This window comes from Arvicola amphibius, chromosome 12 (genome assembly GCF_903992535.2).
Source record: "Arvicola amphibius chromosome 12, mArvAmp1.2, whole genome shotgun sequence".
NCBI lineage: Eukaryota > Metazoa > Chordata > Mammalia > Rodentia > Cricetidae > Arvicola > Arvicola amphibius.
In genome coordinates this window covers 83,877,487-83,894,777 of record NC_052058.2, presented here as the reverse complement: position 1 = coordinate 83,894,777, position 17,291 = coordinate 83,877,487, and the positions used below count along the sequence as shown (strand labels likewise).

General features: G+C 46.8%; 1 protein-coding gene across 1 annotated transcript in view; it reads right to left on the bottom strand.

Annotated features, from left to right (window-relative positions):
- Positions 1 to 2,949: 2,949 nt before the first annotated feature.
- LOC119827147 (maestro heat-like repeat-containing protein family member 7) overlaps positions 2,950 to 17,291 on the bottom strand; it is a 32,755-nt gene continuing 18,413 nt past the window's right edge. Inside the window, exons 13-23 of the mRNA XM_042054028.1 lie at positions 12,545 to 12,689; positions 11,952 to 12,109; positions 11,384 to 11,521; positions 11,166 to 11,280; positions 7,895 to 8,035; positions 7,198 to 7,374; positions 6,491 to 6,649; positions 5,322 to 5,423; positions 4,219 to 4,321; positions 3,626 to 3,685; positions 2,950 to 3,101 (exon numbers count right to left, since the gene is read on the bottom strand). Coding sequence (XP_041909962.1) covers positions 2,950 to 3,101; positions 3,626 to 3,685; positions 4,219 to 4,321; positions 5,322 to 5,423; positions 6,491 to 6,649; positions 7,198 to 7,374; positions 7,895 to 8,035; positions 11,166 to 11,280; positions 11,384 to 11,521; positions 11,952 to 12,109; positions 12,545 to 12,689 — 1,450 coding nt within the window. The remainder of the gene's footprint in view (positions 3,102 to 3,625; positions 3,686 to 4,218; positions 4,322 to 5,321; positions 5,424 to 6,490; positions 6,650 to 7,197; positions 7,375 to 7,894; positions 8,036 to 11,165; positions 11,281 to 11,383; positions 11,522 to 11,951; positions 12,110 to 12,544; positions 12,690 to 17,291) is intronic.

Below are 17,291 nucleotides of genomic sequence, written 5' to 3'. Positions count from 1 at the left end.
CGCAAAGGGAAACACAGTGACCATTCCTGCCCCGTGTCCCCAGCTTCTGGAGCAGGCACAGAGCCTTCTGCCTTGGAGAATGGGTTGACTTCCTGAAGATCATTGATTTTGGCTAGGCAGCTGAGCTCCACCCCATGCCAGCCTCCTGCCTCACCCTTGCTCCCCAAAGTGCATGTTTTATATAAGATCCTATTCTACTATTCCACAGACAGACACAGCCCATTGTGAATTGTGGGAAGTGACAACTGGGTGTGGTCAACTGCCACTGGGCTGGGCACACAGATGAAACTGAGAGGGGTTTCTGTAGCTTCCTGCTTGCGCCAACTCCTCCCTTCATCCCCCAGAGGCAGCAACGGTTTGTCAAAATTCAGGTCAACCTGTGGGAACATCAATAGTCTTGGCCATGGGCCCAAAGTTAAGAGATTCTTAAATACCGGGGGTGGAGGGGCTAGAAAGATGATGGCTCAGTCGTCAAGAACACTGGCTGGATTTTCTAAAAGTTTATTTAAAGTCTGCAGGATATGGTGCACACCTTTACTCCCAGCCCTTGGAAGGCAGAGGCAGGTCGATCCCTGAGTTTAAGGCCAGCCTGGTCTACAGAGTAAGTTCCAGGACAGCCAGAGCTATGCAGAGAAGCCCCGTCTCAAAAAAAAAATGTTTATAATTTTAATTGTATGTGTGTACATGTGTGTGTCCTACACATTAGTGTGCAGGTACCCATGCCTGTGTGCATGCATACAGAGGTCAAAAGCTGATGCCAGATGTCTTCCTCAATCACATTCCACCTTGCTTACTTACTTATTTGTATTTTATTGATTTTTGATTTCTTGAGATGCAGATCTTACCATGTAGTCCTGTCTAGCCTAGAATTCACTGTGTAGACCAGGCTGGCCTTGAGCTCACAGAGCTGTGCCTGCCTCTCCTTCCTGAGTGCCACCATACCTGGCCTCCCCCTTATTTTTTGAGATAGGTCTCACTGAGTTGAGAGCTTTCTGATTCAGTCTGGTCAGCCAGTCCCAGGGCTTGGGTTTTGTGTGTGCACCCCCACACTCTGTTCTCTTATGCAGGTCCTGGGAGGATGGACTCGGGTCATCACACTTGTGCAGCAGACACTAGCCACTATGTCCCTCATAAGAATCTATGCCTTTCATTGTCTAAGCCTGGAGGCACCTCAAAAGACATATTTTTCCAAATCCCTTATTTTATACACAGAGGGAACTGAGGCCCAGAGAGGCCATCAGAACTAGCTGAGGAGAAAGCAGGACAGAAGAGCTCCAGGAACCCGCTCTTTTATACCTGTATCTTGGTTTGACTCAAGTGAATGAATGCAGCAACATGTGGGGACACCCAGTCTTGGAGGAGGCTTTATCCCAAGCCCCTGTTACTGGTTGTTGTGTTTTATTTTATTTTTAATATAAGATATACTGTTTGTCCTTGCTTGTAAAGGCACATTCATCCTTTGGGGGCAAGGAAGAAGCTATCAGGTGTCAGTGAGTCTTGGGTATTTCTATTTATACACAGGGTTTATACTCCTATAGATAAAGTGGTTAGCCCAGAAGGCTTCCCAGTGGTAACTGGGGGCAGCTAATGATGAGCCAGGAACTGTGAGAAAAGCCTCCTGGCTGATGCAGAAATTAGCAGGACCTTTAATGCCACCCTTGGCTTGTTTGCTAGCAGGTGAGATAATGCAAGGAAGATGTGGACCTACGGAGGCCCAAAAAGGAGAGGGCATCTCGGATTCCTGAAGGCTTGTGTGCAGGAGACCACTGGGAACTTCAAAGCACGGAACTGTGAAGCCAGACCGTGTTTCACAGTGGACAGGATTCAGCCAAGCCATTGAAGGAGCTTGTATTTGTATTAGGAAATTGCTGTCCTATAAGCTTTTCCCAGTGAGTAAAGTTTGTGGTATTAGGAGACAAGATGGTGGGGGGAATGGGCTCTGGGAGCCACAGATGATCCCGTATAGATCCAGAACATCCCAAGGACCCACTGTTGGGCCGATGTCAGTAACACTGATTCCAACAGGGGTATGAGAAAGAGCTATGTTAGGGGAAGGATACTTCTGGGCTGTGGTTTGGGCGGTGCCCAGGGGCAGCCATATGCTACTTTTATAGAGTGGTCTTACAGAGCTAACCATACTCTCTGTGAGAAAAACAAAAAACAAAAAACAAATCACTTTCCTGCTTCAAATAGCCAGGGGGACACTGCTATTTACCAGCAAGAATACTGCCCAGCCACTAGGAGAATTCAAAAGCAGCCTGGGTTATGTAGTAAGACAGTATCTCAAAAAAAAAAAAAAAAAAAAAAAAAAAAAAAAAAAAAAAAAAAAAAAAAGCTGGTGGACTGGAGAGATGACTCAGAGGTTAAGAACACTGACTGCTCTTTCAGAGGTCCTGAGTTCAATTCCCAGCAACCACCTGGTGGCTCACAGCCATCTATGAGATCTGTTATCTTCTTCTGCTCTGCAGGAATTCATAAAAAAGGACTGGTTATGGCAATATACACCCATAATCACAGCACTCAGGAGGCAGAGGCAGGAGAATATGAGTTTGAGGCCAGCCCGGGCACATGGCAAAACCCTGTATAAAAACAAAACACACAGCTGCTAGTACAAATGAATTCTAGTTACCTCACGTGTCTCACGCCCAGCCTGCAAAGAAAAGTGCTTAGATCATGTGACTGAATGAGAGTGGCCATGAGGCAGTAGCGCCAGAGAAGCCAGCCTGTCCCAGATGATTTCACACACACACACACACACACACACACACACACACAGCAGTTTGTGACTACAGATTGATATCTAACTGAATAACTGAACAAAAATGAATGCTTTCTCTTTTTATTGGCAGAGTTCTACAGGAACACACCATTTCTAGTACAGGACTCAGAAGGTAGCCTGCTGTCACAGTGTTGGTGGCAAGCCTTCATTTTGGACCCTAGCATGCGGGCTCAGTGGTATCTCCTTAGGAACCTCCTCATGCAGGGGCAGGAGGAAGGGGTCTTAGCTGGAGTCACCGGCTCCTTGGCTTCGAGGATGTAGATAGTCTGGACGGTGAGGCAGCTGACTACGGGGTCAGGGTCTCTCTGCATGTACCTGAAGGCTGTAACAAATAATACAGGGGATGGCACAGTGAGCGTAGGAAAGCGGGCAGGCAGGCAACAGGGCCCTGGCACTGCTTGGAGGAAGAGGAAAACAGGCAACTTTTACAATATAAACAAAGATGTCTTCTAGAAGTCCACACTGTCCATTGCGATCAAGACCCCTGGCTCAGGGAGACACAAGAAGGCTGCTCTTTTGGTCCTCCTTGCCTCTCCCTAGCTCTACCTCCTCCTGCATTCTATGTGAAGTCCTCTGACCACCCCCCACCCCCCAGCAGAACTGCAGCCCAGGACAGAGCCATACTGGCGGGGAGGGGGGGGCACTGTGTCATGAATAGGAGAGCAAGGCACAGTGTGCAGGGGCCATGTCTCAGGGACAGTGAGACACAAAAGTTCCCACAGGATAATATGAGCAGTGACGAGACTCTTGAGGAGAGGAGCTGGGGACACTGGTACCCCAGGGAAGAAGATAAGCATCCACACCCCTAAAAATATGCATGCAGTAGGCAATGAGGTGGCCACTCACCTATATATTCTTCCTCGATCTCCTCTTTCTCGGCCCTGTTGAGAACCCGGATGATCTGACCTACGGGGGCACACAGGCACTCAGTGGCCTCACAAGGGGCCAGTGGGCCCTAACTATAAGTTCCCCAGTAAAAGTCATCACCCTGTCCTTTTGTCTATCTTTCCAAGCCTAGGTTACCAGCCTCAGGGTTGGACTTGCTCCATGAAACCAAACTGCTTCTCCAATTCTGCACAGGACTGTACACATTTAGGCCAGGTGAAGATGCAGAGAAACTGTGCCACAGGGATGCTAGTCCTCTGGATGGCAGGAGGTAGAGTCTACCTGTCTTTGAACCCACTAGGGGACCACACAGAGACCTGATGTGCCACCCTTCAGGGGCTATTCTGCCTTGGTTTCTTAGGAGTTGGCCCATTCTGCTATAGACAGGTTATCCCTACCCAACCTTTGTGGTGGAAGGGAACAGATGGGGTCATTACCAGGGACTCTGTAATTACCATGGGTCCTGTAATTAGAGCCTTACGTGCCCAGACCATAATCTGAACAACCCAACTTCAAGGAGACAGTGGCCCCGAGAAGACAGAGGGCCATCGTACCTGTAAACCACACAGCGACCTGGCGGATGGGGCCCTGCGGACTCTTGAAGAGAGCCACACTCTGCTTCAGGAGCCAGAGCGCCTTGCTCCTTTCCTGCTGCAGCTAGAAGAAGCAGCGTTAGATGGCACAGCTGGAGTGGCCCACTGCCAACCTTCTTGCCTCTCAGACAGTCGACATAGGAGGGGCAATGCAAACTGTGCCAACTGCAAAAACCACATCTTTAGAACCTCTTATAAATTCTCCTGTGTCCCAACTTCTGGAACCTTAGCTCTTCCGTGAAGCCTTCCTAGATTGGCCAAGCCACGGGACTGGAAATGTATAAGAAAGCCCTTGACATAGCCATTCTTCAGTTCTACTTGACATCGCGATTCTTCAGTTCTACTTGACATAGCGATTCTTCAGTTCTACTGGACATAGCGATTCTTCAGTTCTACTGGAGTCTAGGTTTCCTTGTCCCCATAGTCTCCGGCATTTGAATGTTAGATCCGCAATTGACAGCTCTGCTGGGGAGGCTTAGGAGCTGTGGCCTTGCTGGAAGTGTGTCACTGGGGGCAGGCTTTGAGCGTTTAAGGACTTGTGCCACTTTGAATTTGTTCTCTCTGTTTTCTGCTTGTCATTCAAGAATGGAGTCCTCGGATCCCTGGTCCTATTACCATACCTTCACTCCGTCACCATGGACTCTCACTCTCGAACTGAAAGCTCAGACAAACTCTTCATGGTGTTTAATCATGGTGACAGAAAAGGGACTAAGCATCACCCTCTTCCACTCCTCCCCATGAAGATGGCCCCTCTGCTCGGGTAGCCTTTCTGCAAGCTGGAGCTGGGCACAGTGCCCTGCCTTTGTATTAGAAAGTGTATTCTTCTCTGAAAGACTCGGAAATTACCAATTCGTGCGCCTAACTCTCCAGGGTAGACAGGGGGCACTGAGAGGGCAGGAAGCACCGCTAGTGCCAACACAAGGCACTGTCGCTGCTAGCTCCTGACACCACCAGCTACAGGGAGGAGACTGACTCAGGTGGCTGAGGGTCAGGGGATGGGGGTGGTGGGGGTGGGTGGTGACTCCCTGGCACAGGGCAGAAGGAGCAGTCAGCTGCTGGCTTACCAGAGCACTGAGGATGGTGAATACATCATTCTTGGAGAAGACCCCTTTGAGTTTGGACCAGCCCAGGAAGGTAGCTACGCTGCAGAGGCTGAGCCTACAGACCTGGAAAGATGGGAGGCTCAGCATGAGGGATCATGGGAATAAGGTTGGACAAAGACACAGAGTGATCCAAGAGGGTCACAGCCCATTTGGCCTTGGTGGATTGAAGACCCAGAGCCTGTAGGCATTCAGGCTCAGGAGAAATGGAGACCCTGTCCAGACATCTGGCTCTACTGATAACCTCTTCCCCATGAGGAAGTGGAAGCAGCAATTGCTGTGATAGAAATACCGAGTCCCACGGCAGTGTGACTCTCTGTAGAGCACAGCCGTTGGCACCGTGCCTTTCCAACCCCAAAGCAGTCTCTCTGCAAACAAATGTCAGGTGTTTGCTATGTAGCCCAGGTTAGCCTCAAATTGGCACATTAGACTCTTGAGTACTGGCTTCACAGAAGTCTACCACCTCACCCAGGTTCCTCAAAGTCTTGGTACCCCACCTGGGTTTTCCCTGCTCTATATCAAAGTTGGCTTGGTCAGGAACATCACTGAGTTCATCAGGAGGGACCCATCCCTCTCCATCATGTGCTCAACAGCATCCTTGGATGTATCTAAGAGGTCTCCTGTTAGAAATCAAGGCAGTAGTTTCCAAGTGTTTAGCTGTGGTACATGCTTCTGGTCTCCTGGGCTCACAGCTCCATCAGTCGTAATCCAGGCCTCTCTGCGCTGCCCAGAATACAACTACAACAACCTCAACTGGATCTCTCCCGCCCTAGGAGCCCCATCTCCCTTCATTGGGAAGGTAAAGGCAGACTATAGTCAGGAGAAAGTCCGCGAGGACCAAAGCAAGGCAGCAGAGAGAGGAGCTGGTGCCACTATGAGACTTCCTGCATTGGGGTTTGCATGCCCACCAGCTTCTACTGGACTTGGTAGCTAGCTGGGTCAAACTGAAACTGGAGGAGAGTCAGCCCAACAGCCAATCACCTGTACTCGCTGAGCATCTCCAATAGCAAAAGTCTAGTGGGTCCCCTTGGTGTTACACCATCCTGTCACAGCCCTGGCCAAGGGCTCACCATGTTCTGTATTAACTTCTAGGGAGAACCTGGAATGCCAGGCTCCACAGTCCAGCTTCTCACCTCCACCACGTCGGCATTTACATCCTGCAGATGTAACACTAGGAGGACTAGAAAGTTGAGGATCTGGTGCCTCAGGGGACAGACAAGGGTTATCTTCGAGACCTTAGTTAGGATACTTCCGTAGATCTGGAAGGTTATCAGGCGCAGCTCCTCTGACTCCTATGTAAGAAGATACACACTCAGGAAGACACAGCACCTCTGCTCCTGCACTGCCCACCCAGGTCAGAAGGGCTCTGAACTCTGCTCCCCCTAACCACACTCCCATGCACACAACCTCTCCGCCCCGGGTCTACTTCGTTCAGCAACACAGCTCCCCTGTGCTGCTCTCCTCTGCCTTCTTGTTGATGATTACAAAACCAAAGCGCAGACGCAGTCAGTCTCCCAAGAACTAAACTGGGGTCAAGGAAAGGGCTTTGTAAGAAAACTCCATCCAATCGGGCGGTGGTGGCGCACACCTTTAATCCCAGCACTCCGGAGGCAGAGGCAGGTGGATCTCTGAGTTCTAGACCAGCCTGGTCTACAAAGTGAGTTCCAGGACAGCTAGGACTGTTACACAGAGAAACTGTCTCAAAACTGCCCTCTTGCGTGTGCATGCGCGTACACACACACACACACACACACACACACACACACACACACAAAGCTCCACCCTCTTCCATTGGGTCGCAGCTACCTAGGGCAAGATGGGGGGGGGGGGAGGGCTTTACCTCCTCAAAGAAGTGGACCAAAGTGAAGGTCAGTTCAGTGATGAAGGAGGAGGCTTGACGCCAGGTGAGGTCCCTGAGGATGCGCCGCAGCATGAGGAAGGTCTCCATCACCACCTCACTGCTGGGGGAGTAGCAGCAACTCAACACGTAGGACTGCAGGATGTGAAAGTGCCTCATCTACGGAGGGACAGCCACTCAAAAGCAGAGTCAGGGAACTGTCCCCACCAGCACGTCCCATCAGTCCCTCCCCTCATGTAGACCACTGGGCACAAGCTCCTGCAGTTTTCACTCTGGACGTAGGAATGGCCCCAACATTGAATGGTGATCAAACTGGGCTTTCCAAAGGGTACCAGGCCAGGAAATTTCTGTCCTCCATGGGCAGAGGTGAGAAGATAGAGATTTTCCATCTGCAGCACCATAAATTGCCCTCCTCATTGTCTCCCTCAGTCCTGATGATGCCATTCTCCGGACATCTGGATGGTACATCTGGGATCCTGGGATTGGCTTACAGGACAACTTTCTCCAGGACCTTTCCTGGATGGCCAAGTCCGTCTGAATTCTATACCAGACAACCGGCCTCAAGAGGACCATACTCTAATTCAGTGTGTCTCCCTGTCTATAACTGGACACGCTAGCTCTCCAGGTCCACCTGTTCCTTCTCCGGGTGACATGTCCTTGTCCCCTCTCCCATTTTCACCGTGTTTTTGTGCTTTGTGAAGATCTCTGCAATCTGCAGGAATAGATAATCTATGGCTGGCTCCTCGCGCTTGAACCAATTCACCAGAACCTTGGTGGAGACTTCATCCACAATGCCTGCCACATCTGGACAGTGGAGCAGCTGGCAAGAGGAGACCAAGAATGACAGAAAGGTAGACAAGGGAACAACTGAATCTAGATTCTGTTTTGTTGTAAACTAACATTTTCAGAGCCTTGGTAAGAGCTTTAAGGACAAGTTCACATTCTGTCATTCATCCATGGTGCAAGTCTTCCTCGGGCATCTTTGAGAAGGGATGACGGGAGTTAGCAACAGGAAATGTACGCAGCTGTCACAGATCCTAGCACTGGGGAGCTTTTTGTTTTGTTTTGTTTTGTTTTTATTGAGCTATATATTTTTTCCATTCCTCTTCCTTACTCTCTTCTCCCCTTCCACTCTCCCCTCTACCCCCATGCTCCCAATTCTCTGGAGCTGTAGTCTGGGTATCCTTTGCTTTGCTTTCTATCTTTTATCCACTTATGAATAAACACATACCGTGTTTGTCTTTCTGAGTCTGGATTACCTCACTCAGCATGGTTTTGTCTAGTTCCATCCATTTGCCTGAAAATTTAATGATGTGATTGGTTTTTTTTTTTCAGCTGAGTTGTGTAAATGTAACCCTTTATTTTTTTAATCCATTCTTCAGCAGAGGGGCATCTAGGTTGTTATTGGCTATTACGAATAATTCTGGGAGCCTTTCAAGACATGACCATGAACTGCCTGGAGACTATTTCAAGGAAAGAGCAGCGTTGCCACAGGTTGAAAGCAGATACAAAGCATCATGAATGGAAGTTTGCAAAGGAGGCAAGAACTTGATTGAATTAGACTTGAAGATAAAGGAGAACTTCCTGAACCCCAAGTCTTCAGACTAGAAGACAAACAATTTGCTAACTCCACTCCAGCCTGAAACTTGCAACTGCTTCTATGGGTGGACATCTACTCTTCTCAGCTGGGCAACAGCATTTGAAGGAACTTCTAGAGTGTTCCCCAATACCAGCTGTGCCTAGATCACAGCTGTAAACTCGGGAGCTTAGAGAAAACTAATTCCTGTACCCCACCCCAGAGCAATTCTGAAGAACGAGGCACTCAGCATTAGAAAAAGGTGATGTGAGGCTTAGCATCTCCTAGAGCAGGGTTCTCAACCTTCTTAATGCCACACCCTTCAATACAGTTCCTCATGTTGTGGTGACCCACACACACACACCATAACAGAATTTCGTTGCTTCATGGTAAAATCTAAAATAACAGAAATGAGTTCATTTAAGATGTAAGAGTTAGTTAATAAGACACCTAAACTAATAGGCCAAATAGTGTTGTAATTAATACAGTTTCTGTTGATTATTTCGGGTCTGGGCGGCAGGGAAACAAACGAGCAGTCTCCGCCTACGGAGACCTGCCGTATGAACACACCCCTCAGCTAGTTAGGCCCCTGCATTCTCCAAGAAAATCCTTAGCATACTTAGCAAGTGTCTGCTAGGATCATAGAATGAAGAGGCCTGTTAATGTCCTAGTATTATTGATATTGTATTATCTTCTGTTGGTATTCAGAAGTCATTTTCTTCTTCTCTTAGATAGGTTGAGGCTAGTGAGGTGGAAAAGTGGGTAAAAGCATTTGCTATTGAGCCTGAGATACAAGTTCAACCCCTGGGAACCACATGGTAGAAGGACAGAAATGGTTCTTGCATGTTGTTCTCTGATCTTCACATGTGTGCTTGCACATGCATGCATATACAAACAAATAAATATATGTAATAACTTTCAAAATCAGGCAACTTGAACTTTCAAAGAAACCAATTTAAAACTAGTAAGGCAGACCTCAAAAACCTGCCCAGCCCCGGCTAGTGAAAGCATAAAGTGATACAGCTTTACTGGAAAATACTTGGACATGAGTATCAAAAGTCACAGAAGCCACCCACACTTCTGGCATTCATACTTCCACTATTATAATCCTTACTGTAAGGCAATCATCTATAATATGGGAACTATTGCGCACAGAGATGTTTCCTGCAGTATTGTTTGCACTTGTTTCAAATTAGAAACAGAATATGCTACGCATTATGGAATACCGTTGTGTTAAACACTTCATTATTGTTAGAGTTTTGTGCGGTGAAAGCAGAAGAGACCAGCAAAAGGGGCAAGAGGCTAGGCATGGTGGAGCACGCCTTTAACCCTACCACAGAAGCAAGTGGATCTCTGTGTGTTTAAGGCTAGCCTGATCTACATAGAAAGTTCTAGGCCAGCCAGGGCTACATAGTGAGAATCTGTCTCAAAAAGGGCATGTGGTGGATAGGGAGAAAGTGGAGGGGGTGAATAAGAACAAAGTTACAATGCTGTATATGTATGAAAATGTCCCAGTGAAACTCATTTCCTTGTATCCTGACTAAAAAGTTAATTTAAAACAAACAAAAATTCAACAAAAAGAACATAGAATATTAGAGACTAATTTAACCTTATACGCATACCCACATACACTCACCCACACAATACACACACTCTCTCACACACACACACACACTCACTCACACATACACACTCACACACTCTCTCACACACACACGCACACACACACACGCACACACACACACACACACACACACACTCACTCACACATACACACTCACACACTCTCTCACACACACTCACTCATACACACACACATACTCACTCACACACTCACACACATACACACACTCACACACACACTCACTCACACATACACACTCACACACTCTCTCACACACACACTCTCACACACACACACTCACTCACACACATACACACACTCACTCACACACTCACACACACACTCACTCACACACACTCACGCACTCACACACATCTTCATACAAGCAAAGGCATGTAATGGGTTTATAGAATTTGGATATATTTATGAATTTCCTACACATTTTCCCTGACTGATGACTGAATTATAGAGTGAATCAGAGTGGCTAGTCAAAGCTGAAGTAACTGCAGGAGAGAAAACTAGTACCCCACAAGGTCAGGGCAGATTCAAAGCCTTGATCTGAGGAGGATAAAGGCCTATGACTCAGTAAAACCTAATAAAGAATTCTTTCCTGTCTTTCCTAGTTCATCTATGGACAGGGGTAAACCAGGCCACTTCTCTACCTCTGGAGCCTTTTAGATGAGTCCCCTGGGCGCACTTGCTTCCCAGGAAGCTGTCCCCACTGCCCTCTGTCCAACCGTCTCTAGTCACCTCTGTCAGAAACACCAGGGCTGTCAAGTAATTGGCACAGTTTGAGTCCTCAAGGGTCCTGATGAGGAAACTGAAGACAGGACGATTGTGCCAACAGTTCTTGACGACCAGGGACCTGAGATAACAATAGGGCGCGCAGAATAAGACCCTATTCCAAGCCACGGGACAGGATCAAAGGCGTAGCAGGTTGCCTGCCCAGGGACTGGATGCCCGCTTACCTGGCCAGCTGAGTGACTCCATCATAGTGACTTTCAGGGCTGACAACCAGTTCCCAGGCCCCGAGGGTCTGAATATAAGACATGTGTTCTATGTACCCCGAGCTTCGCAGTAAGGTTTTCAGGGCCTCTATGGAAGAACTGAGGGCAGAGCGGGAGGCAGGGTGTCATTGCCAGTCACACCCTCGGCCTTCTAACCTCCCATGGGATTCCCACTGTTAATTATGAACCTGGCCACAGGATGTTCACAGACCAAGTACATTTTGCAATTGATGCAAACAAAGGCTGAGGGGTCTCCCAGGCAGTTCGGGAAGCCTGCAGAGGCCGGGGAAATGCAATCTAGATCTGTGACCCAGCAGTCTTGTTTTGACTTTATTCTAGTACCGAAACTGCATCCATGCAGGCGGCCACTTTAACAAGTTTTTTTGAGAAAACCTAGGAAGGTTTCTTGAGTTGGTGTATGAGGAATAAAGTAAGCGTGGAGGATGGGAAGAGGCCAAGCTAGCGGCGCCGCCAAGATGCTGGCATACAGATCACAGTCCCTAGCACACTGGCCCAGGATCCAGGGTACCTAACAGTTTCATGCGGCTTGTCCTGGCTCTCGGGGCTCTCATTAGTCACCAGGAAAGAGATTTGGAAAAGCAGTGCGACGAACAGGGAGGCGAAGAAGATTTGCACCTCCGACTGCTGGCTCGGGATCAGCAGCAGCTCATGGATGGCCCTGGTGACCTGGAGTGGGGAGAGTACGACGTCATCAACGTCACTCAGTTCTTAGCACCTGGATAGGCCTGCCCAGCGCAGTCGCCGGTGGTGCCCGCGAGTGAAGACTGAGCCAACTTACGCCAGGTTGCTTCTGGAATGCCTTTATGTGCTCTTGTAACTATGGGTCTTGCTTTAGTTTCTTAGCATCCTTGAGCATTCGGGCAGGCCCGGGATGTTTGTCTCCCCTCACTGCACCCCCATATTCAAAACTAGAATCTAACTCTTCTGTTTTAGGTAAGTCAGTTGGTTGGAAACCCTCCTTCTAACCCAACCTGGAGACGCTGCTGTTAGAATGAGACTTGGGTCCCGAAATGGTACTAGTCCATAGAGCCCAGGCTAGCCCAGCAGAAATCCCCGTGTGTTCCCTTCCCAGCTCCCAGCCCTCCACCTGCCCCTCCATACAATCAGTGCTGAGAGCTCTGTTCCACCGCCGGTCTCCTGGTCCGTATGTGTCTGGGGTGAAATCAGCTTCTGTAGCAGATATTTCATGATCACTTGGTAGCCTTTAGGAAAGGAATCCAGGATTTCCCAGGATTTCTTTGTCCCTCTGTAGAGACAGAAGCCACTAACAGTTACAGGCAACCCGTTTTCCGCTGATCTACGTTGCTTTCCGGAAGGGCTTGACTCAGCTCCTTAGCCCAACTCCCCGCTTCCATCCTGTCCTGCCCCTTCTCTTTCCATTCTTTCTGCCTGCTTCATCACCTCAAGGCTTCCCTGTCCTATGGTCGTCAAATATAGGCAAATAGGAAAATATTCACTTCACCCATGGGCCTGAAAACATCTAAGACCAAGCTTGTGGAGTGCCCTTGAGAACATCAGGTCAAGTCCTTACCTTGTGGCTTTATCAGCACCCTGCATCTGGGGCTGGGGATGCAGCTCGATTGGTTGCATGCTTACCTAGTATGTGTGATCCTAAGGTCAAGCCCTGCCACTACTAATTTGGGTTGTTCACGTACCCATAGTATCACCCATAATACCAGCACTTGGGAGGTGGAGGCAGGAAGATCGGGAATCCATGGTCATTCTTAACCACACAGGTAGTTTGAGGTCAGCTTGGTTACACAAGACTCTCCCTCTCCTCACCCAAGAAGAGGAGGAGGAAGTGGAGAAGGAAAAAGAGGAGAAAGGAAAGATGGAAGGAAGGAGGGAGGGAGGGAGGAAGGGAGAGAGAGAGAGAGAGAGAGAGAGAGAGAGAGAGAGAGAGAATGTCTTCCAGAAGAATTCCTCCTGGAATGTTAGTGCAATCGCATCACTTTGAGGCAGGGCTGGTGGCTTCCCTTCTTCCCGTCACAGCCCCATCCAGACTCCCACCTCCCTGTCCTCTGCAGAGACTTCATAACCATCTTTGTTTTCACCTAGCATATCTTTGCACATCTGGATCTGACAAAACCACAAGCAAAACAAAAGTAAATGTCTAAAAAAATATTTTCTATAAATAATAAAGTGGGGTTTTATTGTTGTTGTTGTTGTTGTTTTGTTCTTTTGGTTTTCTGAGACAGGATTTCTCTGTTCTGGCTGTCCTGGAGCTCACTCTGTAGGCTTCTGCTGACCTTGAACTCAAGAGATCCTCCTGCCTCTGCCTTCCAAGTGCTGGGTTTAAAGGTACTACTACTGCCCTACAATCAAGTTTTAATCGACTCCATTTAATATCCTCCTGAAGTCACCTAGGACTTTGTGAAACATCAGAAGAGCCAGGAGTAATGAATGGCACGCACCTTTAATCCCAGCGCTTCGGAGGCAGAGGCAGGTGGATCTCTGAGTTCAAGCCTAGCCTGGTCTACAGAGCGAGTTCTGGGACAGCCAGTATGGATTCTATCTCAAATATGTAAAAGAAAAAAGAAAGAAAAGAAAAGAAAAGAAGAAAGCAAGACATAAATGGATAAAAAAGATAAGAGGCAAAGAAAGATGTTCAGGGATGGTTCAGCAGGTGAAGGTGCTCACCCCAACCTAACCAGCTGATTTCTATCACTAGGGCCCACGATGCGAAGGAAGAAAACTAACTCCTACAATCATGCGAATTGTCGTCTGGCCTACACCCACACACACATCACATTCACGCACAGCACACACACACGGACACACATACACACATGCTCACACACTAAAAATATTTTTCAAAAAGAGAATTTCACTGTTGGCAATGTGGCATGACATGTGCTCTAGGGACAAAGGCAGAGTGAAGAATGGCCATTCTCTGACGGAGGGCATTTAGGCTGACCGCACCTTCCTAACAACACCCGCGGACAGCAGGAGGCGAGAGGTCAGGCCTTCCAAGGTTGGACAACAACAAAACCTCAACCTGCAAGTTTCACAGGAAGTCCCTTGTTTAGGGAGGACGGCCTGAATGAACAAATGGATGGGCTGGTGGACAGACTGTTACTGAGGACAGACTAAAGGGCAGCCTTAGAGGGAGGAGAAAACCTGTTTCACAAGAAAAGCATGGGATGCGGAGAAGGGAAGGCACCCCCCACAGATCTAAACATGGGGTTGGAATAAGAATGTTCAACAGTACCATAATAACAGCAAAAAAAAAAAAAAAAAAAAAAAAAAAAAAAAACAAAACGACAAACGACTGTCAGCAAAAGAATGGGTAAGGCAAAGTGTGGGACAATCGTATAATGAAATATTATAAAATTATAGACAATCCAAGGGGCCAATACCCAGCTCGAACAAACTGGATAAACCTAGGAACACAATATCAAGAATTTAACAGATTAAGTAAATATAAATACATTCACATGTAAATGGTTTACTAATACATTTTAACGAGCCTTGTATAATAATTTTGCATGTAGTAAAAAAATTATTTTATATCTATTCAGCATACAACAAAATTGTCAACTGTATCTTACTAGTCCATAAGCATTAAAAATCTAAATTGAAAAAGGAGGTTTTAAGATCATTCTCCCCGGTCATTATTTAAAAAGAAGAAATTGAACAAAATATTTAACACTTGGAGACTAAAGATTGTTAAAGATCTGTACTGGTTCATCTTTGGATATTTGGTGAAATTTAAAGTTGATTCTTGTTTTCTGTTTTTGTTTCTCTGTTGTAATTAGCAGTATAAAACAGAAACTCCTTTCCCATGATAAGAACATTTATCAGAAATTAATATTAAGCAATTTTAGTTTCTGTTGCCCACCAAGAATGAGCCACCCACTCTAGCCTAGCTCTCCCACCGATTAGAACAACAGACACTCGAAAACATAAAAGAGTTTCATCACCCCTTTCTCAGTGATTGCCAGCTACACAGAAAGATCAATACGGATACAGAACCTCGAATAATACTATCAACTATCTCAATCTAACTTCCAAAACTTGAATTTGATTAGATCCTGAAAGTGAATAAAAACAGGCAGATTGGAGACTGAAGCCAAAATGCAGAAAAGTAATCCACTGAGTAAGAATTCCGATTTTGTTTTTCCTCTTTTATCGCCCAACTTCGACCTACAGATGACCCCAGAGCAAAACTGTGCACCAGACACAGGGAACAGACCCTCTGGTTGAAATTCTGTCCCCTTCCCTTTCCCCCTGTCCCCCAGCATTGGGAAAATGGGGCCCTGTGAGTCAGACAGTGTGTGAGTAGATCTTTGTTCTTTTCAAAACCTTCTCGGTGACTCTGAGAGAGCTGCAGACTGGAAACTGACTGGCTGGAACACAGAGACATGTGACTTGGTGGGTAGGGTAAGGGAGACATCGCTACTGTTGTTGAGGGCCTGTTTTATTATTTTAACTTGGGTCTGAGGTGCTGGGGGTCAACTATCAGGGCCTTGTATAAACCTCATAAGGCCTCTGCTGCTGGACCACAGCCTAGTACCTCCCTGTTGTTGTCCTTGTTGTACCCTGGCTTATTTTTGGCCCTGATAACTGTGCTGTGTATCAACAAAGAGAGTTTAAAAGACTTGGGAAGGGATCCTTCAGAGGCAGTAAGTGAAGGATTTCCCCAGTTCTGTGTGCAAACCAACACAATCCACCGTCACCCTCAAGTACTCGGGTAGAGAGAAAGACTCAAGGAATCCTGAGACAAAGGAAACCATGTGGGGAAGGGACAGTCAGCCCAGATTCTGTATCCAGTGAAAATAATCTTTTAAGATGAAGGTAAAATAGGAAACAGTCTCGAATGAACAAAAACGAAGGGACATTATTACCCAAAAATATGCTCTCGGTGAATTTTGATGAAAAGTTTTTAGCTGAGGAGAAATTTTATCATAGTGAAGTAGGCACGTCAATAATAAAAACAACAGAAATAGCAAATATTTTAGTAACTGTAATGGGTCATTTTCTCCACTTAGTTTAAAAATGTACATGACTGTTGGGCAGTGGTGATGCACACCTTTAATCCCAGCACTCAGGAGGCAGAGACAGGTGGATCACTGTGAGTTTGAGGTCAGCCTGGTCTGCAGAGTGAGTTCCAGGATAGCCAAGGCTACACAGAGAAACCCCATCTCAGAAAACCAAACCAAACAAATGAAAGAAGTATACAAGATTGTTGAAAAGGAAAACAGTAGCTATTGGCAGTTTTTCTCAGTATATGTAAGCTATCATATGAAGCAAGGAAGGCAAAGGGAGTTCCTCTATCTTCCTTCCCTAAAGTCATAGATATTAGCTATTAGTAGACTGCAGTGTGGCCATATAAATTCATAATTGTCTAGTAAGTTAAAGGTAAAATCTGATCCAATGAGTGTGTAAAGAAAAATGGAGCCAGGTGGTGGTGGCATATGCCTGTAATCCCAGCACTCAGGAGGCAGAGAGAGGTAGATCTCTAAGTTTGAGCCTAGTCTAGTCTACAGAGCAAGTTCCATGGTAGGCTCCAAATGCTACACAGAGTAACTCTATCTTGAAAAGCAAAAACAAAAACAAAAAAACAAAGAAAAGAGAAGTGGAATATATGAAAGAATTCAAATAATTAAAAAAGATGAAGAAAAGAAGACTATAATAGACAAAACAGAAAGACAGAAAACAAATCACAAAATGGTGCATAAATCCAAATAAACCATTAATTACATTAATTGTAAATGGTCTAAATTACAAATTAAAAGGCATGAATTTTTAGATTGGATGAAAACGCATGGTCTAGCTTTGTGGTAAAGTGTTTGCCCAACATGCATGAGGCTCTCGGGTGGATCCTCACTATCACAAAGCAAAAAGA